General features: G+C 44.2%; 1 protein-coding gene across 1 annotated transcript; it reads left to right on the top strand.

Annotated features, from left to right (window-relative positions):
- Window positions 1-3,789: 3,789 nt before the first annotated feature.
- LOC139438270 (testis-specific Y-encoded protein 3-like) lies at window positions 3,790-5,381 on the top strand. Its single transcript, XM_071213404.1, has 5 exons — window positions 3,790-3,894; window positions 4,023-4,134; window positions 4,210-4,355; window positions 4,466-4,551; window positions 5,185-5,381. Exons 1-5 carry the CDS (start codon window positions 3,790-3,792, stop codon window positions 5,228-5,230), a joined length of 495 nt encoding a protein of 164 aa, XP_071069505.1. The 3' UTR covers window positions 5,231-5,381.
- The last annotated feature ends 15,299 nt before the right edge of the window (window positions 5,382-20,680 follow it).

Genomic DNA, 20,680 nt, shown 5'->3' with positions numbered 1-20,680 from the left:
ATTTTAAGATCACAATTCAAAATATTATAATATCTGATTTCTCTCTTCTCAAAAATTCATATATCTCAGTTCTGTCCTCTAAAAAGACATAGCTGTCTCTTAGCTGAACTCAGCATGTAGATGCATTACCTGCCCCCAGCATGGGACATGACACCTGGGGATTAGCCTTCCTGGCACCAAGGGATTACAACCAAGCACCAGCTGATGATGTAACTAGAAAAAGACCTTGAATAAAGGGGTCACCTCAGACCAGCAGAATATTTCAGCCTACATGTAGTATCAGGTATTAAAAACTATTTTTAACTTTGGATAAAAGGGGGAAATGGATAGGACAAGTGAGTTTTTATGGCTGTGAGTCTCCAAAGAGAGTCAGGAGGTCATCAGAGGGGTGATGCTTATGCATGCCACAGCAGGGTGCCAGAGACAGCCAAGGTAGATGGAAACCCAGGTGCTGGTTCTCCTGAGGGCTGCAGAGAGGTTCAATGATCATGGCAGTTGGCTCTGGAGTTCAGGGCCATGTCAGTTGGTCCTAGTTTGGAGTTTGTGTGCCTAAGTGTGATGGAGTTGGGCTCAGATATGACCTTTCTACATATGCTTCTTCTTTTCATTTTACTGGATCTGTGGTTGGCATTTGGGTTGGTGTCCATGTGATGGCCAGGCCCTTGGCATCAGCAGACTTTTGGCTCCTACCCTCTGGTTAGTTGTAGTTACCCTGGCCAGCTGACAGGGAGATGAAGAGAGTCACCCACTACACCAGGGAGCCAAGAGTGTCTACAGCTACCAGCAGGAGAATTGCATCTGTCATTCATGTGGAATCTAAGCCCCCTCTTGATGTAGAGGAGGACTGGAAATAACCATCCCATGGTCCATCACAGTATGGAGGAATAGAATATGTATTCCAGTGGATTTACTGGTGTTCTGCTGGGAAACTATTGTGATTAGTTTGGGAAGAAATTGTAGTAGCGATGTGGAGAAGGTGGCCACGGTGGCTGCTGATGGTAGGGAGATGGAAGAAGAGATATGGTGTGGGGGCTTTTTCAGGATGTGGAGTTGTCCTGGGTGGTGCTGCAGGGACAGATGCTGGACACTGTGTGTCCTGCCCTAGCCCACTGGGTGGACTGGGGGAGAGTGTGGACTACAATGTGCACCACTATCTATGTGGTGCAGCGGTGCTCCAGAATGTATTTGCCAGGTGCAGTAGAAGTGCCGCAGTGATGGAAGAGATTGTTGATGTGGAAGGGGTGGGGTGGGTGGGTTGGGGGCTTTATGGGGACCTCATTTTTTAATGTAACATTTAAAAGAGAATAAAGAAAAAAACCCACATAACTGCAATGACCACGCAGTAGCAACGAGCTACACCGTGCCCATATTGTGGTTTCTGAAGATCACTTCCATTTCCAGGGCTCATTGAAGGCCTGGAATGTACAAGATGTACCCAGTATATCTTGTTGACAGAAAAAAGGAAGCAAGCCTCCAATACCAATGAGAAATGCTGATGGGTACAGGTTTTCTTTTTGGGTGATGAAAATGTTCTGGAATTAGATAGTGGCTACGGTCACACAATTCTATGAATATATAAAAAATCACTGAAACATACACGTTAAATGAGCAAATTTTATGGTAGGTGAATTATATTTCAGTATAACCATTAGAAACATATTATTTAAATAAAGTATTTTAAAAATCTTTATTTAATAAAAAATAAAATGTTTAAAAAACGGACTTAGCGACCATTGTTGTAACCACCATGCAAGCTATGAGGAGCAAGAGCTGACAGTTAAACTCTTAGGAAGCATCTCATGGCTGCTGGAGATGGTGCTGGACATGACCAGGGAATTAAACTATGAACCTAGGTGATGAAATGGGTCGGATCATTGAAATATTTGAACATGGTCCATTATGATATTCTTCTTACTTGCCATGGTGAGAAATATTAACACAATGCAAATGGCTCATGGGCAGACCGGGTATGTAGAGACTGTCATTTTACAAGAAGACTGATGCTCAGCTATCACCTTGACCTGAAAGCCTTAAAGAAAAGTGAAGGTGGAAGTAACGGAGCACGTGCTCTGCGCCCCCTGGCACGCGGGCGGCGGGGTGGGGACTGGGAGGAGAGGCGTGGGGCGTGGAAAGCGCCACTTTCCCGCCAGGTCGGCCAGGTCTGCGTCACCAAACCCTGCGCATGCGCCCAGGACGTCTCCAACGCCACAGGCTGCCGGGGCCCACCCGCGTAGCTAGGGGGCGCTGCTGTACCCGCGGGCGTGGCCTGGGGAGAGCGTGTGCGGCGTCCTTGCCTGCACCGGCCCGGGCCACATGGCGAGTGAAGCGGGTCCTGGCGAAGGCCCGGCTCCCCAGGCACGTTCAGAACACCTCGTTGGCCTGGCAAGCGGCCCTCTGGTAGGAGAGTCGCTGGGGCCTGCCGGCGAGCGGTCCCCACAGAGCTGCAGGGCAGGGCCGGAGGCACAGGCCCCAGCTGGAGGGATGGAGACGGGAGAGGCGCCCTGCGAGGAGGCCGCGGTGCTCTGGGTGGTGGAGCTGCCGGAAACGGCGGTGCTGGAGTGGAGAGTGGAGGTGGTGGTGGAGGAGAACGTGGTGCCACAGAATGTAATGGCGGTAGTGCAGGGAGTGGCCGAAGAGCAGGTGCAAGAGCAGGAGCGAGAGGCGGAGCAGAAAAGCCTGGAGGAGGGGCAGGAGGAGTGCGGGCGGGCCCAGCCAGGGTGCGATGCCGCGGAGGCCAGGACATCCCTGCAGGCGCTGGAGGTCCTGCAGTTAGAGCTGAGCAGCCTGCAAGCCCGAGCCAACCGGGCCCTGTGCCTGCTGAAGCGCAAGCTGAAGCGGAGGCTTAAGCCGCACCTGGAGCGCAGAAGCAGCATCATCGAGGGTATTCCTGGCTTCTGGGTCAAAACCGTATCCTTGTGCAACTGCGTTTAGCTAAAATCCAAGCGCAGGCAAAGCTCCTTTCTGGTGATAGAAAGTGCAGCTTTCTTAAGTGCAGGGAGGAAATTTGGCCGAAGAGACGCAAAGAAACTTTTGGGGGTGGTGAAAATGTACTAATTTCTGTTTTGAGTGGTGATTATGTGTGTGTGTACAGTTGCTGAAACTGAACAGATTAAGGGCTGTACATTTTATTATATCTTGATTATATTTTAATACAAAAAGATCATAAAAACCCTCCCCCAAAAAACGCCAAAAAAAATACCAACAAAAAGTTATCCTTACTGCAATTCCAAGGGGAGTGGACTAGGGGTGAGGGTCGTGGGAGGAAGTCACAGCTGGGGAAGGAGGCAGTCCTAGTTGTGAGAGGCAGTGGTGCAAGAGGAAAGAGGTCCTGTTGAGGAAAAGGGACGGACACAACCACACACAGGGGTCTTGGGAGAATATGGATTCTGTGGGTAGTTTTGTCTTCCTTCTTCATGTATAGGATTTAGCATCTAGGTACTGCTTACTTAGGTGGGTACGTTCAGCACATGATGTCCTAAAAAGAACACTTCCACATTCTCACTGGGAACTCAGAACCTGCTTTCCATGCATAATTAGTAGCATACAGACCCCCACACACATATGTAAGATAGAGCTCAGGATCTCAGGAAACAGATTTTCCAAGTGTAAGAGCAGATAGCTATCTGGGAACAGAAAGCCAAGGAAACAGTAGACGAAAGGTAGTCTATGATGAAGGATCTTGATTGAAGGAGACCATCCAGCAATGCCAAGAAATCTGGGAGGTGCACTACCCACTTCTCATTGTTCTGTAGATGTACACTGCTTGCATCTATCCCTTCCATTCCTAGCATGTTAAGGCTTCTTGACCCAGTGCAGATTCTGAACCACCCTCAGATGTCAGCCATCATCACTGACCAAGATGTGGACATGCTCAGCTACATGATCAATTTGGAGGTGAGTCTGGGAGCATCAGCCCTCAGGGATGAGCTAGCTATTGAGGGCAAGTGGTACTGATTCAGAACCGAATGAAGCAAAGTTTTGTTCCTTAGAAAGGTGTCACATTCTCTACCTTTCCCTGTCAGGTGGAAGAATTCAACCATCCCAGGAAGAGCTGCAAGATCACTTTTTCCTTTCGGAGCAACCCCTACTTTGAAAATGAAGCCATCATTAAGATTTATGACATTACCATCACTGGTAAGAGGTGGTTTTCTGGATGGGCCAGGCACGGAGGTGTTCAGGATCTTTTCCCACATCTTCCTCTTCTTCCAGGATACTGGGAATTTTACTCCACTCCGATCCAATGGTTCCACACTTTTGAACACCAGGCCTACAACCGCACTCACCACTGCACCGACTTTAAGCTTGTTAACTTGTTCTCTGACCACAACTTTGCAGAATCTAATAGGATTGCTGAGGTGAGGCCATCATGGGGAGCATAAGAAATGGCCTTGGAGGGCCTCCCAGCTACTTGGGTAGTGGGAATAGGGTCCATACCCTGGTCCCACCATTCTCTTTCCACTGCCAGATCATCTGTGAGGATCTCTGGCTGAATCCCCTGCAATACTACCCAAGGATGGAAGAGGCAAGAAGAGGGAACAGAGAGGCAGACAGGTGAGAATGGGATGCAGTGGGGGTTAAATCTGTGTGCCAGCTGCCTGGAACTCTCGGTTCTCTAGTGAAGGAACTAAGGGTAAGAGAGAAGCGGTGAGTAACCCCAGGTCTTCAGGGAGGTATTCCAAGATAGGAACCCTGGAGTAGTGTAATGCAAACAAAGTTGCCACTGGAGAAGCTTAATCCAGCTAGAGAGCATGTCCAGCCAAATACACTTAGATGCAGAGATAATCTTCTCCACTCCTAAGCATAGTAACATGGGCATCAGCCCCAGCCCCAGCTCCAACATTTTGGTTTTGCTCACCCTAAGATTCTTCAGTAGCCTTCCCTTAAAACTATACAAATCCTTAGGGATGAACTCACTCCAGTGTCCCATCGGGTATATTTTTTAATCTTCAGAGTGTTCCTTGATTTTTATATCCATTTCTTTGTTGTGAACAGCCATACAAAAACAGATAATATTGCATGGACAGTGAAGGCCATTTTGAACTTAAGAGTTAGAATTTAAAGACATCACAAGTGGAAAACGGTGTAGGTAGTGCAGGATCTAGAGAGTTAAGACCCGCTCTTAAATATCATTTAATAAATTCCATTTTTGATATTTCTTCGTGTGTGCATGTGTGTGTTTTCCAGGGAACTCTGGCCTCTAGACCTGCAGACAATGGAGCAGCAAATTTAAACAAATAGGACAAGACCACTTCAGCTATCAGAGATCAATTGACAACTTGCTTCTCTTGCAAAACTGAGAAAGGAAGGAAGGAATGAGTTGTGAAAACACAAAGAATGAGTTTGGATGAAATTGGAATGACACTAGTAAAAGAGAAATAAACACTGCCAAGTGTGTCACTCTGCATGTGTGTTTGTATGCTAGGTGAGAAGTGCCCTCAATGACAGCACAGCTCGTCACTTTAGGCGAGGGGTTCTTAATCAGAGCATACATGAGCTTGAATTGAAAACTGTCAACTTATCTTTATTTTCTCTGACCTGTACCTGAAATCCAGCATTTCCTTCACTTTTGAATGTATGCAGTAGATTACAGTATTGTTCATCTCATGTCACGTGACAGTTATTGCATAAGTTGAAAAGTCAGTAATAATTGTGCTCACTTACACATAGTTGTTAGACCTGACACTTGTTGAGTGTCTTAAAACTCTCTGAGGCTACATTCTGAGGAGACGTCCATGGTTTTCACCTGACTGGCCAAGGGGTCCATGGAACACAAAAAGTTAAGAATTCCTGTTTAGCTTTTTAAAATGGCTACATAAAAATAACTTATCTGTGGAAAGCAGGGCCTCTAATGGTGGAGTGAGGGGGTATAGCAGCCATGGAATTATAGTTTGGGGCACAGTGGTTCCTACCATTTCATGGATTAGGAATGATGAGAGAAAAGAGAGGCCAGTTAATTTGGGGTTATCATTTTTACAAGGGGGAAGAAAGGATAAAGGCTATAGTGAACAAGCAGCTCACGGGCTGGCAAAACCTTTATGTGCTTAATTTTTGATAAGTTTCACTTAATATACTTTCATCTTGAATATTCTTATGAGAATGAACAAAACACAAGAAGAAGGAACTCTTCAAACTCTTTTCTGCTAAACAAAATGTTTTCCAAATCTGTATTAATGACACAGTTCTAAATAGGGCAACTTGTCAAGATCAGTGTTTCTAAACAATAGTTTGGGTAATTCACTGTATTTAAAGATTACTGAGTCACTGTCTGAAATTTGGACTAACTCTGTGGACACACATAGATTTTGTTAATTAGTTATTTCTGAAATATTGTACAGAGATGAACACTACTGTAAATAAAATAAAATCAAGAATGTCAGCAGCTTACAACAAAAATATATTATGTGCTAATGAGGCATTTTTATTTACATGCCTGCATCAATAGGTGATAATAGTGTGTCAGCATGCATGTGTTACGTATAGTAAGTTCATCCTCAAAATTGAGTCTGATCTCAAATACCTGGATAAAATGCATATTGCTGAGTGCCACGTGGAAAATACTGACTCAGTTTAGCTGGGGTGAGGCCCAGCACTTTATTGTTTTAATGAGGTGCGTTTAATGCAGCTGATTTATGCAGAACACACTTTCAGAAACAATGGGATAATTGCTTGAATAAGCTCTGGGGCCAGGCTACTGGTTGTTCAGTTCTAGGCTTAGGCAAGTAAACCTACCTCTCCCTTTATTTTTTTTCAATGTTACATTCAAAAAACGGAAGAGACCCCCAAATACCCCCCACTCTCCTCACCCCTCTCCTCCCACATCAACAACCTCTTTCATCACTGTGGCACATTCACTGGATTTGGTGAGTACATTTTGGAGCACTGCTGCACCACATGGATAATGGTTTACATTATAGTTTACACTCTCCCCCAGTCCACCAGGGGGCCATGGCTAGACTTACAATGGCCAGCATCTGTCCCTGCAGTACCACCCAGGACAACTCCAAGTCCTGGAAATGCCCCCACATCACATCTCTTCTTCCCTCTCTTTACCCTCAGCAGCTACCATGGGCCCTTTCTCCACATCTACGCTATAATTTCTGCTATTAATAATCACAATAATTCCATAGTAGAATATCAGTAAGTCCACTCTAATCCACACTCTATTCCTCCATCCTGTGGACCCTGGGATGGTTATGTCCACTCCACTCCACCTCTATATCGAGAGGGGTGCAGACTTATAACAACTCCTACTCTGGATTATTGCACTATAACTTATAACTCCTATGCAGACTTACAACTCCTACACTCTGGATTATTGGACTACACTTGCCTCTCTTAAACTGAGTCCTCTCATCTCTGAAAAATGAGCCATAATAATTCCTGTTTTGTGAAGTCGCTGTGAGGATTAAATGGGATTATGTATTTAAAATATCAATTGCAATGAATAACCACATTAATGAAAGTTACTGTTTATGTGGGAAAACGTGGCAGGTGTGGGGAGTGGGTCATATGCCAATCCCCTATTTCTTATGTACCATTTATGTGACCTAAGTATCTTTTAAAAAAAAGCAGTTGTAATATGATGGCCTTTTCAGGACATTGGAATTGTCCTTAATGATGTTGTAGTGACAGATACAGGCCATTTTGCCATAACTTATAAAAATGTGTGGCAGAGATTTTAAACTATGATGTAAACTATAAACCACACTTAATAGTGTCCTCCAGTATGTGTTCATCAATTGTAAGAAAAGTACCACGCGAATGAAGGATGTTGTTAATGTGGGAAAGTGTGGGAGGGGTAGCGACTGGGAAATATGGGAATTGTCTGCATTCATTCATTTATGTAACATATATGTAATCTAAGTATCTTTTAAAAGGTATGTCTCAAAAAATGCAGGAAATGTAGATTCCTGAGAGGAGGTGGTAAAGGTGCCATTGATCTTGGTAACTAATGGAAAGGGGATCTATAGGAAAGAAAGAGATTGGCTCATAATTGCCTGGGCTCAGCTGAATTCCTTGTTTTACTCAGGCCTCTCCATTGGGGATAGAAGGTGGAATGGCAAGTATGCAGATGCAAGGTTGTCCCCAGGGTATTCCTAGTGATGACACCAGGTATTTTACCTCTGTTAATAGCTCTCTTGTCTACAGGCAGGCTTAAGTGTTGTGCCAAGCCCAGCAGTAGGTGGTTCATAGGAAAATGTGGGGTCTCTATGCCCTCTGTGAATACACTTCTTGGCCATGAAACCCTCTATTAGAAGTCTCCTACTTATTGTACGGTGCACCACACAGTTGCTATCACAACCAGTGCTTGTGCATCTGGTGGTCCTGTCCTTTCCTATGTCGTCATTTAATAATGCATTAAATTCAAAGAATGGGACGGTCTCCTGCAGAAAGACCCACACCTGGGAAAACTCCCTCAGCAAGGGCAGACACTTCAGCTCTTCCTCCCTGAGAGTGTAATATCCTCCCAGAAGCAACTCTAGTCCGTGGGAACAACAAAGGGGAGACCCTGCCCATAACTGTAAATGGATATTCATTGTTTCACCCAGGAACTCCTCCCCATGATCAGGTAAGAGTCCACATGAGCATCTCTGTCATCGCCATAACTATATTGACATTGCTGGCTCTATATCGACTCTGTCCCCCCTGCTAATTTTATGGCAGACTTAATGTTGTGTATCACAGCAGCACTGTCAAGGCACAGGATTTGATATCAGAATTCATGGATCTTCCCTGCCCCTCAAGCATTAGATATCACCTCCTCTATGGATCTGACATTCTAGAAGATGCCGTGGCCCCCTTTTTAAGGGGGGAAGCTTAAACTCTAGAAAAGAAGCCTAGATCAGCTTTGGCTGCTGTTCCTATCACTCACCCCACAGATGGGACTGACAGAGGCCTTTCCAGTTCCAGAACTTTAGATTTCAAGGGGCCCTTACAGTTCTTATCATGCTACTGATATGGGCTATGTGTGGGGGCTGTGTGTTTCTTCATGAATATCTGGGCTGTTTGTGTAAACTTGCTAAAACTTAAAATTCCAGCATAAGCCATGTGTGCATGCAAAGAATAAGAACTGCAGCCCTGCCTATGGTCAATGGTTCTGCCTGCTGTACAAAGGACAAAGAGACTAGAGTTCATATGCTTGGTATCTGCCCATCCATTTCCATTATTACAAAAAAGAAAAAGAAAAAAAAATGAAAAGAAATAAAAAGAAAGACCAAAACACCCATGACTTATACTGCCAAGAAATTCCAATTCACATCCCTTGAAGCATAGAGGGGGCTGAGGGATTATTCAAGCAGAACCCACTTGTCTGTTCAGGGACAAGGAGTCTGGGGTTTATACAGGCAATGAGTGCACATCCTAGATAGGGAAGGATGCCTGGAAAAGGGTATGAGCTAAACAGGGTCCATATCACCAGAAAGTTGTGGCCGTATCCATGCAGAAGGATTCCAGGGTTTTTATACTTGGAAAGCTCACGTAGATCTATACTTTAGGGAAAAAGAAAAGGATCACTCACACATGTCAAATATGCAGCTTCTCTAAAAACAGTCTTCTGTTAAATATGTTAATATGTAAATATCATACAACCCAGCAATTGCAGCCTGGAGCTTACTCTGGAGATGTGAAAACCTATGTTTCCATAAATCTGCACAGGCATACCATAGCAACTTCTTCTTTAAAAGCCAAACACTGGAAAGAACTCCAAGATTCTTGAATGGTGACTGTTTAAAAGTGCCACGGCACCTAATGTCATGGAAGAGTAATCAGCAAGGAAAGGGATTAACATATTGACCCCTTAGTCCCACAGCCGGCAACCTCACTTTGGAAATTCAGTTAAGCAGGTGAGCAGAGCTTAAAGTGGCCATTTGTGCTGCGTCTCCAGGGGCTGAGGATGACTCTGCATAGAACAGTGCCAAGGGACCAGATGAAATGCCCCATGTTACAGATGATGCGTGACTCCATGTTTACAAAATCCTGTGTCGGCCAAAATTATGGAAATGAGGATACCTTTTCATGTCCCAGTGTTCAGGGTAGGACAGGAAGGAGATGGTACAGGTCTTTGCTGTGGTATGGGCCACATTAATGTAAGCTTTTAATATTAGGGGAAACTGTGTGTGGGTGTGTAAGGGGATGGGACAGGAATTCCCGGTATTTCCATTGGAATTTTTCTGTAAATCTAAACGTGTCTAAAACCAAAGTTTATTATTATTCCACCGCCATCTTGCTGGTTCTCCACAGACTCTTTTTATTATTTAATTTGTGGTTGAATTGATTAAGAAACATTATGAAGCATGTCAAAGGCCAATTAGTGGACAGTGACATGGTGAATTTTTGGTCTTCTTATTCAGAAAAACTAGATTCTCAGCCCTCAGCTTAAGCATAACCCACCCCAATGATGGTGATCTTCATTCGCTAACTGGAGTCCCTTATAAGCTGAATGGAGGAGGAGGGAGAGAGTGAGAGTGAGAAACAGAGAGTGAGGGGGGCAGAGAGAAAGGGGGTCTGACAGGCATAGGCTATTTTAGGGTTGAGGGCAAGGTTCCTTGGTTTCATCAAGCCTCTTTCCAGAGAGGTGATAAATGTAGCTCTGAGCCAAGATCCAAAAGCAATCTTTGGGCTGTGATGGGAGACCTCTGGCTGCTTGTCTATTCCGTTACAGGACTTTCCATCTTGGGTGAAAGGGCCTGGGATTATTGTAGTGAATATGCCTTTGAATAGGAAATAGGGGAAAAATCAGTTGAATGGACTGAATGAATTTTAATTAAAATGTTGGGTGGTTAGGTGTCTAATTGAAGTGGTTTTGTTCTGTGTTTTAATTTATTGGGTCTGGACAAAATCTTATAGCTGCAAGTTGGAAAAGAAGAGTGACAAGCTCACTAAATGCAAGGAATTCCATTTCCTGGAATCAGGTTAATATGAAAAACATTTGATTATGAGAAGCGCCTATTCACTTTGTCACAGCTGAGATTAATATCCCAAATGAGACTTGAACACTAAGGCAGCAGTCTGAGGAAGGTGGCTGGTGGTATGAAACAGTTTCCAAAGAGACGAGGATGCCCTTGAGTCAAATGTTAGGTTTGAAAAGCCCTGGTAAATTCATCTGTGTCGGGGATTGACTGCTCCTGTGGTTGTGTCCATTATCAGTGACAAGGTGGTCCTCAAAACCAGTCTTAATCATGGGACTCTTCATCCACCCAGCAGCTTCATAACTTGAAGCTAACTTCAGTCTCAGTGAGCAGCGGATTTACAAATATCTTTCATAAAGTGCCTTTTCTAATCCTGACCATTTATTTCTTAGGGGATTAAGAGCAATCAAAATACTAACATATCTCTGTAGCTATTTGAAGTGTCTAACATTCCACTTTTCTGTAAATTTATCTGAACCTTAGAGATGTGAAATGGCTTGACTGAAACAAAGAACCTAGATATTAAGAGTAGTTTCTCTTTCCCTATGATGAGTCTCAGGTGTTTGCTGAGTTTTGGCTGCTTGTGCAGATGGTAATTTTTGTTTTCCTAAGGTAAGTGGAGTTAAGTGAAAAACCTTTCCTAGTCAAAACTCACCAGTGCCACTCTGATACCAGATTGCTCCTTTCTTCTTATGCAGAGCTCAAGAAAGTAATAAATTCTTCAACATATTTTAAACCACTATCAGGAAAGTAGATATTTTCATCATTTAACAGAGGAAAGAGACTTCTATAAGGAGTTTGAGAAATCTCTTCTTACAGCAAATACTTTCCCTTTCTACTGCCAAGGAAAGTAGCCATTTAATTTATACATACATGGAATGGCATAATCCAATTTCATTTTATATTCTGAGACACACATGCTACTCAGGACATCCAATGATCTGGTAACCAAACAAAGTCATGGGAATGGTTTTCTGTGAACTCCAAATCAGTTCCAAACTGAAACAAAATGATTACCTTTTCCATGTGAAGGGTTTTGGGAAGCATTAAAAATAAGTGTCTGCGTTCAACTCACAAACCAACCTTTTGTTCTGTGAAAAGATCCGTCCAAATTCAGTATCAAGCCAGAGAGCTAAATGGAAGGAAACTGGAACACGTCCCATGCAGATCAGAGCAGGATTTCAAAAGCGGCTAAAGTATCATCTCGCTCCCCCTTCCATGGGTATGCCCCACTGCTGCGAATCTGAGTGAAAAACTTCCATTTAAAGTTTCATTTTCCAATCTCCCGACTGAGATGGAAATGATTTCCCTCTGCAAATTGCTTTGCTGAAGCAGAAATGAATGGCTTTTCCAGGAAACACACTAACAGTTCCGCCTGAAGATTTGCTTTTAAAAGGTATATATTTCTTCTTCGCTTTAAAGATGAAAATATCCTATTCAGCATAGAGTGGGTTTGAATTATGCAATGCTGGGGAAAGTGAAAATAAGTTCATTGCAAACAACCTCTTAATTTTCCTGCATTTTGCCACCACTTGACTGATTGTGCCAATTTTTCTTCCCCTGACCACTTGGAAAATAGTGACAAGACCACATTTGTTTCTATGTTCTGATTAATTTAAAGCGTTACACACATATTAAAATTTATTTCTAATGAATACTGACAGAAATGGAAAATTATCTAGGAATTTGACTCCAAGTATTGATTCATTCATTAGTACATTTTTCCATTTTTAAGAGTTCATTGGATTTTGGCATATTTTTGTTTAAAAATCTTCAAGTTAAAGAATACATAGTCATTTACTACTGAAACAACAAAGCCTTAAGGATATTTTAAAAGAAAATATCTAACTTTTGATTGATTTTAGGTGTAAAGGGCAGATGCCAATATAAATAAGTTTAAATGTGGCAATTTGAAAAAAGAAAGAAAGCACATCTCCCATACTCAATCCAGCAAAAATTAAGGATGGACAAATAGTAACAGCAGTGACAACAAAACAATCATATGCCAATTAAGTTATGAAGGGCACGAGACTGAACAGGCAACTTGGGAAACGCAAGTGAGATGAAACATCTTATTATGATAAAGAAACTCTCACATTGGATTAAAAAGGCACCATTAAGCTACATATTGGTGAGAAACTTTATAGGCTGAATCACATCTCCCAAAGAGATATATCAGTGTCCTTATAAGAATAGGGAAACCTGGACATAAATCATAGAAGGCCATGTGACAATTGGAAAGAGAACCCCGAGGCTCTCCAGCCCTGGCCGAGTCCAAGAAAGACCCAAGGCCAGCTGCTTCCCTACAGATTTCACAGGGCATGGCCCTTCCCACACCTTGATTTCCAACTTCCAGCCTCCAGAACCTCTACCTTTATGAGGTTTTAAGTGACCCAGTTCACGGTACTAGGCTAGGGCAGCCCCAGGAACCTGAAATAACACTGAAAAATAAGAAAGAAAAAGTGGAAAACAAAAAAATAGAAAAAAAAACATATGCCAGGTAAGTGCAGGAAAAAAGAAAACAGGTATGGCAATATGAAATTCAGATAAACCTCAAAATGGACACCTGAGGGAGAAAAGGGGAAATTTATAATTTTAAGATGTACAGCTCACTCTGAAGTATAATTTCCTAGAACAGGCCTGTGATGATCACTGCAAAGAAAGAAGAGAACAAATTGCCAAAATCTTATTTCTATTTGGTGATATTGGAAAATCTACTCAGAAACTGTAATTCGAGGTAATTCAAAAATAGTTAAATTATGGAGGATTTAAATTACACAATTTTCAAAGGTAGTCTAAAACATGGCCCCCAAAATAAAACACATTCCTTGCAAATACGCATGGCAAAATTCCAAAACTTACTCTGTAGCAGGACCTGAAGGAATTCTTTTTTTAAAAACTTCCTGAAATATGAGTCACATATAGGAATATTCCTGTGGGGGAAGGGAGAGACAGTAATTTTTACTTTTACCCCATATCTACGTGTATCTTTTTGTTTTCTGTGTAAAAGCAGAGATACAGCCAGTTCTTATTTGTTTGATGAAAATTAACAATTTTTATTTGTTTATAGGAGATCTTATGGAAAATTTATTCCACACAGAGGAAAACGGTCTAATTGAAATCATCACCCTAAACTTTTTGTGCTGGTTGGAAGTACAATTTATTGTTTTTTAAAAGCCAGTAGGAATGTGAGTGACATGGACTGCTAATGAAAGTGTGACAATGCTTGGTCTCCACCTTGATACTCCGTTTTCCGTTGATTCTCATCTCCGGCAAAGCTTCAATGTGCTTGGTTGGCTGCAGTCCTTCTGGATTCCTGGATGTTCCTGAAACTCTCCAGGCCCATTGGCTCCACCTATTTTCTCTGCCTGGAGCAATCTTCCTTGGAGATCCACTTTGCTCAGCCTCTCACCACTTCCAATCACCACTCAGGTACCCCCTCCCCAAGCTGGTGTACCCTGCCCTCTCTGTAATAGAGCTGGTGATCCCTCTCCAGCACATTCTACCTCTTTTCTTGCTCTACTTTTCCTTCCTTCATTTTCAAGTATCAACTTCTGAAAGATCATATTGCTCACCAGTGTAGCCCACTGGATTTTTTTTGAGGTACCAGAGCTGGGGATTGAACCTGGGAACTTGTATGTGGGAAGGAGGTGCTTAATCACTGTGCCACATTGGCTTCCCTGAGGTGGCTTTTTCATTTGTTTTGCTTGTTGTCTTTGTTTTATTTTTTCAGGAGGCACTAGGAACTGACCTGGATCCTCCCATGTGGGAGGCAGGAGCTCAACCATTGGAGCCACATCTGCTCCCCTGGATCTTTGTCTTCAGGTAGAACACAAGCTCTATGAAGGCAAGGGTGTCACTGATCTATCCCAGCTACAAACAATAAATAAATAATAAATAAATGTTTTGAATGCATCAAAGAAGAGATAAGAAACACAAAGAGACCAATATCCATTAAGAAAATTCAATTTATGGTTAAATATTCTCCTTCACCTAAAACTCAGAGGTGAGTTTTACCAAACCTTCAAAAATGTGGTAATCCTACTTATACCTAACAAAAATTCAAATAAATAGGTACATGCACATACTAAAACTGAAAAACAATAAAAAGATTCTTTTCATTACCCTTATAACTCAATAGTTAGACTCCTGACTTATTAAAATACATATGTGTTTGTGCGTGTGCGTGTGTGTGTGTTTATAAAGGACAAGACAATATTGTCATTATTTTCAAGTGGAAGAACTGCATAATACTCAGAAAAAATCTAAAAAGGATTAGAATGTATAAAAGGTTTCATGTAGTTTGTTGATTAGTAGTTTCATTTATAAATCTAGTAAAAGGGACAGAAAATCTATTTTACTGGAGAATTTTATCATAAAATGGAAATCACAGTATTTTAGAGATAATTCTCTCTTTATTCCAAATCTCATAATATAATGCAATTCCAATGGAATCTCCAATAGAATGGCTTCAGTTATCAAAACTGTATACAATGATAGTATTTTCTCTCAATTCTGAGGTTTAGGGATTTGAGGTAATAAGGCTGGGGAGTTCTTTTACTCTGAAAGTTGATGGATTGGGACATTCACTTAGCTGCATCAGCTGGTGGTTTACCTAGAATACAAAATCCAAAGAAGCTTTACTCACTATCCAGCAGAAATTTATAAGAGGGAACTCAAGGGGGGGGGTGTTGGTCAGAAGTTGTAGTTCTCCTTCACGTGTTGGCTTGAGCTTCCTCACAGTATGGCCTCACATATGACTTGAGCTTCCACACTGTATGGCCCCATGTGATGGCTTGAGCTTCCCTACAGTTTGGCTCCACATGATGGCTTGATCTTCCACACAGTATGGCTCCACATGAGAGCTTGAGCCTCCCCACAGTACGGCTACATGTGATGGATTGAGCTTCCCCACAGTATGGCTCCATGTGATGGCTTGAACTTCTGCACAGCATGGCTGCTGATTCAGAGCAACAAAGAAGCTGCTGATTAAGATACTGTTGAGCCCAGAATCTCCATATCTAGCTGTCATCCCTGGAGGAACTATTTTCCTGTGTTCAGGAAGACTTGCACATGATCCAAATACTGGCACTCCTTGTAATTCTCCCCCTTACTTTGAGTGAGGCAAGTCAGGCATTGAAGGACAAATACTACCTGACCTCTCTGATATGAAATATGCAAACCAAGCTGTCTCAGAGAGCTAGAGACTTACAGGAAAATGGGAGGGGGGGAGGGGAGGGAAAAATATTAAGTTTTATAAATTAGAAAGACTTACAAATTAAAAACAAGAAAGAAACAAACAAAAACCATGTGAAACAAAGAATATAAAATATTAACTTTTTTTTTTTTTAAGGAGATACCAGAAATTAAACCTGGGAGCTCATACATGGGAAGCAGGTGCTCAATCATTGAGCTCATTCGCTTCTCTGTTTACTCTTGAAAATGGGTTCATGTGTTTGTTTTATTACTTCACACTCTGTGTACTTTTCACATTTTCTTGACATATAAAATAAAAAGATGGAAATGACTTAGAATGATTATTTGAAAACAACATTGTAATATAAAACACAAAGGGAACTGGTGCTTTTCATTTTGTGGTTTGTACTTCTTCATAAAGCTAAGCTATGCTTGCTAATTTAAATTCTAATGGAATGTCACAAACTGGTGTAATCTTAAATTTAGTGTATTTTTGTAAACCGTCCTGCTTACAAACTACATATTGTCCCCTCACCTTCCACCTCTGGTAAAAGCCATGGGTTTGGAGAAGTCTAATTTTTGTTTTGTATACCTTCCAAACATCATACCAAGCTATAATTCGTGTGTGTGTGTAAGGAATCTGCCTACTTGCTTTAGAGACATGCTATAAATCTTTAATATGCCCCAGCACCCTGCTATTTAAGACTTCATATTTTTAAGTAGGCATTTAATTTAAAACCACACTGAAAAAGTTTAACTTTAGGTAAAATTAAGTCTAGTAAGATAGTAGAAGAACATTGCTAAAGTTCATGGTGTTTTTAAACTCCAGGCACTTCGCAGCATTAGAATTTGGTGTAGTGTCTATTATCTGAACTTAATCCAAAGTATTTTCCCCTCTCCTCCCCCTCAAAATTGCAAGGCCAAAGTTCACATTTAAAGTTCTCTTTTGCTGACGTCGTCTCTAAGTTCCCACTCAGCATCTGCTTAGAAAGGTGGCAAGCACACCCTCAAATTGCATTTAAGAGAACGTGATATTCCAAAGGGAATTGACCCTGTTCTGCTTAGAATGGCGTGTTTGCAGAGTTGACTCTATCTAACTATGGTGCTAGAGTCAAGAGAACTTCTGAGATAAAAGACTCCTTTGACGGCCAATATTACACAGGCCAGTCATGGCTAAAAACCAACCCACAGTAAAACTGGAAGGCTAGTGCTGCCTGCTTCTCGACAGAGGTGTAGAAATCATCTCTCCCCTTGCATGGCCAGAGAAACTTGAGTCATTAAGTAATGATGTCAGGAAATAACCACCTGCAGCTTGGAAGTTGCTATCCACACAAGCATTCTATTTTTTCTGCCATTTACACGTTCCTTACCTCTCCCCTGGACAGTGTTCCTTTCTTTGCCATGTTGGGTGGTGATTTCAGGGGAGCATATGGTCAATCTCTCCATAAGAGATAGCATCATGGTCCTGCAAGGTTAGGTTCTAAGTAAGCAGCTTGGACTTGGTGTAGGCAAGCTATTTTCTCAGCCACATCCCTGAATTACTCTGTCCCAGTTTCTTTCCACAAACCACCAAGGAAAGAGATGCACAAAGACTCAGAGCAAGGGTCAATGGGGATTCAATGGGGGCATCAGCAAAAATGTCTACAAGGGCAATTCTTATACTCAAGATAACAATTTATCAATATTTAACACCATAAAATGATACGGCATTCCAAGATTCAAACTGGTGTTCAGTATCCCTCTCACCTTGCCACTCAGGTTCTCCAAATCCTTATATTTCCATCCTAGGATTATCTGAGACTAGAAAGTATGAATTATGGTGGACCCACTGACAACCCACCTGTGCTCACCTGGCCCACCCGCAGCCTTGCCAGACCCGGTTCAAAGCCCAGGCCTCCCGCGGAGGCAGGCAGAGGCCGTCCTGGGCCAGAGGGGCCGACTCCTCAGGTGCTCTGGGCCAGCCATGATCTCACCCGGGCAGGTGCCCCTCGGCAGTTACCGGAGGGCACCTAAGGCAGTGGACAGGTGCTTCCCCCGGGCACCTGGTGGCCCTCATGGTATGTCATATGCACTACAGAATGTCACGTGGCCTTGGTTGCTGTCGTTATTCGAGACAGATGGGTCCTCAGCCCCCGTGGCCACCTGAAGCTTGGCAGGTGCCATCCCAGCTCACCTCCCAGCCCTCCTAGGAGGCGGGTGCTGCCATGGGCTTGGCTTTAGAGGAGAAAAGTCTGGACGAGGACAAAGGGGACCGAGAGGGGACCAGCTGGTGTGGGCCAGCCTCGGCGCCCTTCCTCTGGCTTAAGACGGTGCTAATGAAGGGTTTCCTGCCGTAGCAAGCTGGGGCCTGCTTGCTGTGTTCAGAGAGGGCATGTGTCTTGTCCGAGGTCACACAGCTCCAGACTCAGAGCATGCCCCAGGTCCCACATGGTGCCACCTCACCACTGAGGACAGTGGCAGCCCCAGTCATGCAGGTTCTGGGAGACGGTTTGTGACCTGCCCTTATGATATCAGACATGACAGGGTGACACCCCAGCTTGAGTTCTCTGACTGCACGAGGCTACAGTGTTGAATTACACTTGCAGTTTTTACAGTTAGTTCATTTAAGGCTGAGTTTGCACCTGTCACAGATTCAAGTAATTACTGTCCCCAGTGGTGCTATTTGGTCACCCCTTAAATTGAAAAGCCCCACCCTTGGCTCCTCATAGAAAATGTTTAATGCCAGACTACACCTGCTCTGATGTGCTTTCCTGCTTTGGGGTGAGCCCTAGGGTCCCCATATTGTCCTTTTCCCCTTGGCTGCTGGGAAGCTCGGTATTTGCCTCCCCCACCCCCACTCCCCAGTCTCCACCTAGGTGGTTGGGGACTGGTGCTCCCGCTGCTGGGTTGCTGCTGGATGAGGGGCATCCCACCAGCTGCTCCAAACTTGCCTTCTTGCCGTTAATCCTCCCACTCAGCCTGCCTCTCGCAGCATTCCCATCTGCTGCAGAGGAAACAGATTCTCTGAACAGGTTCATATGTAAATTTACCCAAGATCCTGAGAGAGCAAATGGCAGAGCCGGTATTCAAAATTCAAAACCAGTAATCCCACTCCAGAGCCGGTTCACACACTTTATTCTTATTCTCGGACTCCGTGCACGGTCCTCTCTTCACCCTGGCCTCCTGGCCAGCGTCAGCAAAGCCTTTTGGGAGGCAGCTGGGAGAGGTCACGGAGGAATGACCGCTATGCCTTCTCGCTGGCCGCTCCAGGGCGGTAAACAACCACTACCGGTCCCAGCTCCTGAGGCTGTGCCCGGGATCAGAGCCTCCACCTGTGGCCACACCCACCAGCCAGATGGCAGTGGCCAGGGTGCAGGAGGGCAGAGGCTGCCCCTCCTCCTCAGAGTTCTGCAACCCAGCCCCCGCTGTTTTGACCACACCTCAGAAGATACGGGGTGGAAAGAAAATAGATGATGGAATCCAGCCCCAAATGGTTCTAACCCAGGGCAGGTGGCCTTGACCTTTCCAAGCCTCAGTTGCCTCATCTGTCAGATGGACATGTCTGAAAAACACGATGCTGAGTGAAGGAAGCCAGGCACCAAAGGCCACGTGTGGAATGATGCCGCTTACGTGAAGTGCCCGGAAGAGGCAAGTCCACAAAGAAATCCACAGTCGATCGTGGGTGGCTGGGGGAGGTGGGGGAGGACTGCCAATGGGTACGGGGTTCCTTTTGGTGTGATAAAATCTTCTGGAACTTAGTGGCCTTGTGAATGTACCAAAAACCCACTGAAGAGGAGACTATAAAAAGGTGCCTGGGGAAGCGGTTGTGGCTCAACCGATAGAGTGTCTGCCTACCACATGGGAGGTCCAGGGTTCACACCCAGGGCCTCCTTACCCATGGGTACTCCTTACCCATACTGCTGGCCCACATGCAGTGCTGAGGCATGCAAGGAGTGCTATGCCATGCAGGGGTGTCCCCAGTGTAGGGGAGCCCCACATGCAAAGAGTGTGCCCTGTAAGGAGAGCTGTCCCATGGAAAAAAGCACAGCCTGCCCAGGAGTGGTGCCACACACACAGCAGAGAGCTGACGCAGCAAGATGACACAACAAAGAGAGACACAGATTCCTGGCGCCCCTGACAAGAATACAAGTGGACACAGAAGAACACACAGCAATGGAGAGAGAGAGCAGACAACTATGGGGGGCGGGAGGGGAGGGAGAGAAATAAATTAAAAATCTTTAAAAAAGAAGGTGCCTGTATAGTCTGGGAATTTTACCTCCATAAAGAAGGTTCCCACACGAAGGCCAGTGGGAAAAACCAGCAATGAAATGGCCGATTGGCCGCCAGCTGGCATGGCACTCTCTGCCTAGCCCGGCTCTGGGTGCCACCAGCTTCTAGGGGGTCCCTCACGGCAGAAGCAGCGTGGCCTGAGTCTGTCAACATCCAGGACGTCCCCAGGGCCCTGCGCGGGGTCAGTGCCAGCGAGGACACGGACATGGCTCGGCGCCCGTCCCACCCCCCTTTCCCGTGGCCATCCCCGCATGGACCCTCTCCTCGTCCCTTCTCACCCACTCTTCACCCTCTGCGGCTGCGGCCAA

Source organism: Dasypus novemcinctus, chromosome Y, assembly GCF_030445035.2.
Source record: "Dasypus novemcinctus isolate mDasNov1 chromosome Y, mDasNov1.1.hap2, whole genome shotgun sequence".
NCBI classification, from domain to species: domain Eukaryota; kingdom Metazoa; phylum Chordata; class Mammalia; order Cingulata; family Dasypodidae; genus Dasypus; species Dasypus novemcinctus.
The sequence above is the reverse complement of the archived record's forward strand: the minus strand, read 5'-3'. Positions and strand labels throughout refer to the sequence as shown.

Coding starts and splice junctions, on each gene's coding strand:
- LOC139438270 (XM_071213404.1), top strand. CDS start 3,790: ATGTTAAGGCTTCTTGACCCAGTGCAGATTCTGAACCACCCTCAGATG. Junction 3,895..4,022: donor GCTACATGATCAATTTGGAG/GTGAGTCTGGGA, acceptor TTTCCCTGTCAG/GTGGAAGAATTCAACCATCC. Junction 4,135..4,209: donor TTATGACATTACCATCACTG/GTAAGAGGTGGT, acceptor CTCTTCTTCCAG/GATACTGGGAATTTTACTCC.